The sequence below is a fragment of the Penaeus chinensis genome, chromosome 40 (genome assembly GCF_019202785.1).
Source record: "Penaeus chinensis breed Huanghai No. 1 chromosome 40, ASM1920278v2, whole genome shotgun sequence".
Taxonomy (NCBI): domain Eukaryota; kingdom Metazoa; phylum Arthropoda; class Malacostraca; order Decapoda; family Penaeidae; genus Penaeus; species Penaeus chinensis.
In genome coordinates, this window is record NC_061858.1 from 5,126,976 (window position 1) to 5,129,475 (window position 2,500).

At 39.8% G+C, this 2,500-nt stretch overlaps 1 protein-coding gene across 1 annotated transcript in view; it reads left to right on the forward strand.

The window, feature by feature from the left end:
* Nucleotides 1-2,500, forward strand: part of LOC125047090 (leukocyte elastase inhibitor-like) — a 4,261-nt gene that overhangs the window by 295 nt on the left and 1,466 nt on the right. The window contains exons 2-3 of the mRNA XM_047645194.1: nucleotides 1,509-1,644; nucleotides 2,082-2,500. The exon at nucleotides 2,082-2,500 is cut by the window's right edge and continues 1,466 nt beyond it. Of these exons, the coding sequence (XP_047501150.1) occupies nucleotides 1,510-1,644; nucleotides 2,082-2,500 (554 nt within the window). The 5' untranslated portion in view covers nucleotide 1,509. The remainder of the gene's footprint in view (nucleotides 1-1,508; nucleotides 1,645-2,081) is intronic.

The following is a 2,500-nucleotide window of genomic DNA, read 5'->3' on the forward strand; positions in this document are numbered from 1 at the left end:
GTATTTTAGGTGTGTGTGTGTGTGTGTGATCAACAAGAAAAGATATATATATATATATATATATATATATATATATATATATATATATATATATATATGTATATGTATATATTTTTTTTCTTCTGAAAATTCTTATTCATCAAGAAAAATGTGATGCATAAACTTATTTTTCGGAAAATATTTAATTAAAGACCGACATATGCATAGTGAAAGAGATTTATACCGGACCAGATAACCATTTTTTCCCCAATTTGCATCGTACGAAACTTCGACGATTCTTACCCCCTCAAAAAAAAAAAAAAAAAAAAAAAATCACATAATACACAAATCAAAAAAAAAAAAAAAAAAAAAAAAATCAAAAAAATAAAAGAAAGACATTGTCCACGAAAGTTCACTGAGGTCACAGATCTCTCTTTGCCGGTGAGCTTAGCCTTGACAGACCGCACCCAACCGCGTCAGATTGCTGTCAAGATCTCCCAAGTTATAATTAGTAGGCCTTTGTTTTGCCTTTATTGTTCTGGCCGGAAGTTGGAATCCTGCTGCGAAGATTGTGCTGTAGGATGTCTCTTATTAATGTTTTCTTCATCTTCTTTGTATTCTTCTTACTATCACCGTCATCGTTATCATCATCATCGTCATCTCCGTCATTATCATCATCATCGTCATCACCATCGTTATCATCACCATCACCATCGTCGTCATCATCACCACCACCATTATCAACACCATCATCATCACCACCATCATCACCATCGTCATCATCATCATCATCACCATCACCATCGTCGTCATCACCACCACCATCATCATCATCATCGTCATCGTCATCATCATCATCATCATCATCATCATCATCATCATCATCATCATCATCATCATCATCATCATCATCATCATCATCATCATCATCATCATCATAGTACCTTCCATTTCTTCCTCTTCATTTAGTTCGACGTAATGTGTACACCGTTAATTCTGCTTGCGGCATGCACGGTTGAACCTTTAAAATTAACGAACCTGTCTTTTTCGCAAACCCCTGAACTATTTATATGCTTTTGTTTATTATTATTTGTGTGAGGCACTTCATAGCTCAGTTAATTACCTTTAGTGTAAGTCAGTGAAAATTTATTCTGTAGAAACACATATGAATTTAAATACATATTTTCACAGAAAAAAAAAGCATGTAACCGATTTCGACTTTATTTTCGTCAAGTATTTCGGACGATGATATAGTCGAGGCCGGTCAAATCTATCTCTCCTCATGTGAAGGTATCACTTAGTCGTGTGTGTGTGTGTGTGTGTGTGTGTGTGTGTGTGTGTGTATGTGTGTGTGTGTGTGTGTGTGTGTGTGTGTGTGTGTGTGTGTGTGTGAATGTATGCATGTATTTATATATGTATGTATGTATGTATGTATGTATGTATGTATGTATGTATGTATGTATGTATGTATGCACAACTACAGACAGTGGCTAAAGAAAGTTTATTACCTCCTGCTCCCTTCTTTCCAGAATGCGCTTGTACGTTGCCATGGCGCTGGTCCTAGGAGTGGGTGTGGGTGTGGCGCATCCCGGTCCGCTCGAGCCCACGCTGAGGTTCCACTCGAGGCGCCAGGCGGGGCCAAGCCTCGGGGATCTCATTCAGGAGGTATGTGTCACGGGTTTCCAGGGCCTTCGTCTTTTAATTAGCATTGGTATTAGTACTTTTATTCCTTTTATCATTATTATTATTATTATTATTATTATCATTATTATTATTATTAGTATCATTATTATTATTATTATTATTATTATTATTATTATTATTATTATTATTGTGTGTCTGTCTTTTACTACTGGGCGTATGATTGCTTTTGTTTTGGGATGTACTTTTTTGTTACATTTAGGGTTAAGTGTGTGAATTCTTTGTTTTGAAGCTAGTTATTCAGAAGGCAAAAATATATTAAGTTTAGGTGTTGTAAACTCTGTTAAGGGAATACCAAAATGTGTTGAAGACTTTACGTTCCATATCAAAACGGGAATAGTAGTAATTGTTAGTAATGTTAATGGTAGCTGTAAATTTAAATTTACTTTTCGATCTTTCAGTTTGCGCTGGACATTTCATCGGTATCCTGGGGCGAGCAAGGGAACATGGTGCTCTCCCCGTTCAGCATCACATCCCTGCTGTCGATGCTGCTCCTGGGAACCTCAGGTACCACCTACCATGAGCTGCGTTCCGCCCTGCTCTATCCCGCCACGGCCGAGGACTCCGCCGTGCACACCAGCTACCAGGCCCTGACGCAGAGCCTCATCCAGGACAACCCTGGTATGATCGTGAGCATCGCCAACCGACTGTACCTCCAGACGGGCGTGAACGTGCTGGCGGCCTTCAGCCAGGACGCGCAGCGCTACTACGGCATCAGCGTGCGCGAACTCAACTTCGCCCAGAACCCGAACGCTGCCAGGGACGCCATCAACGCCTGGGTGAGCCGAGAGACGCGAGGCAAGATCCCGCATCTGTTGAA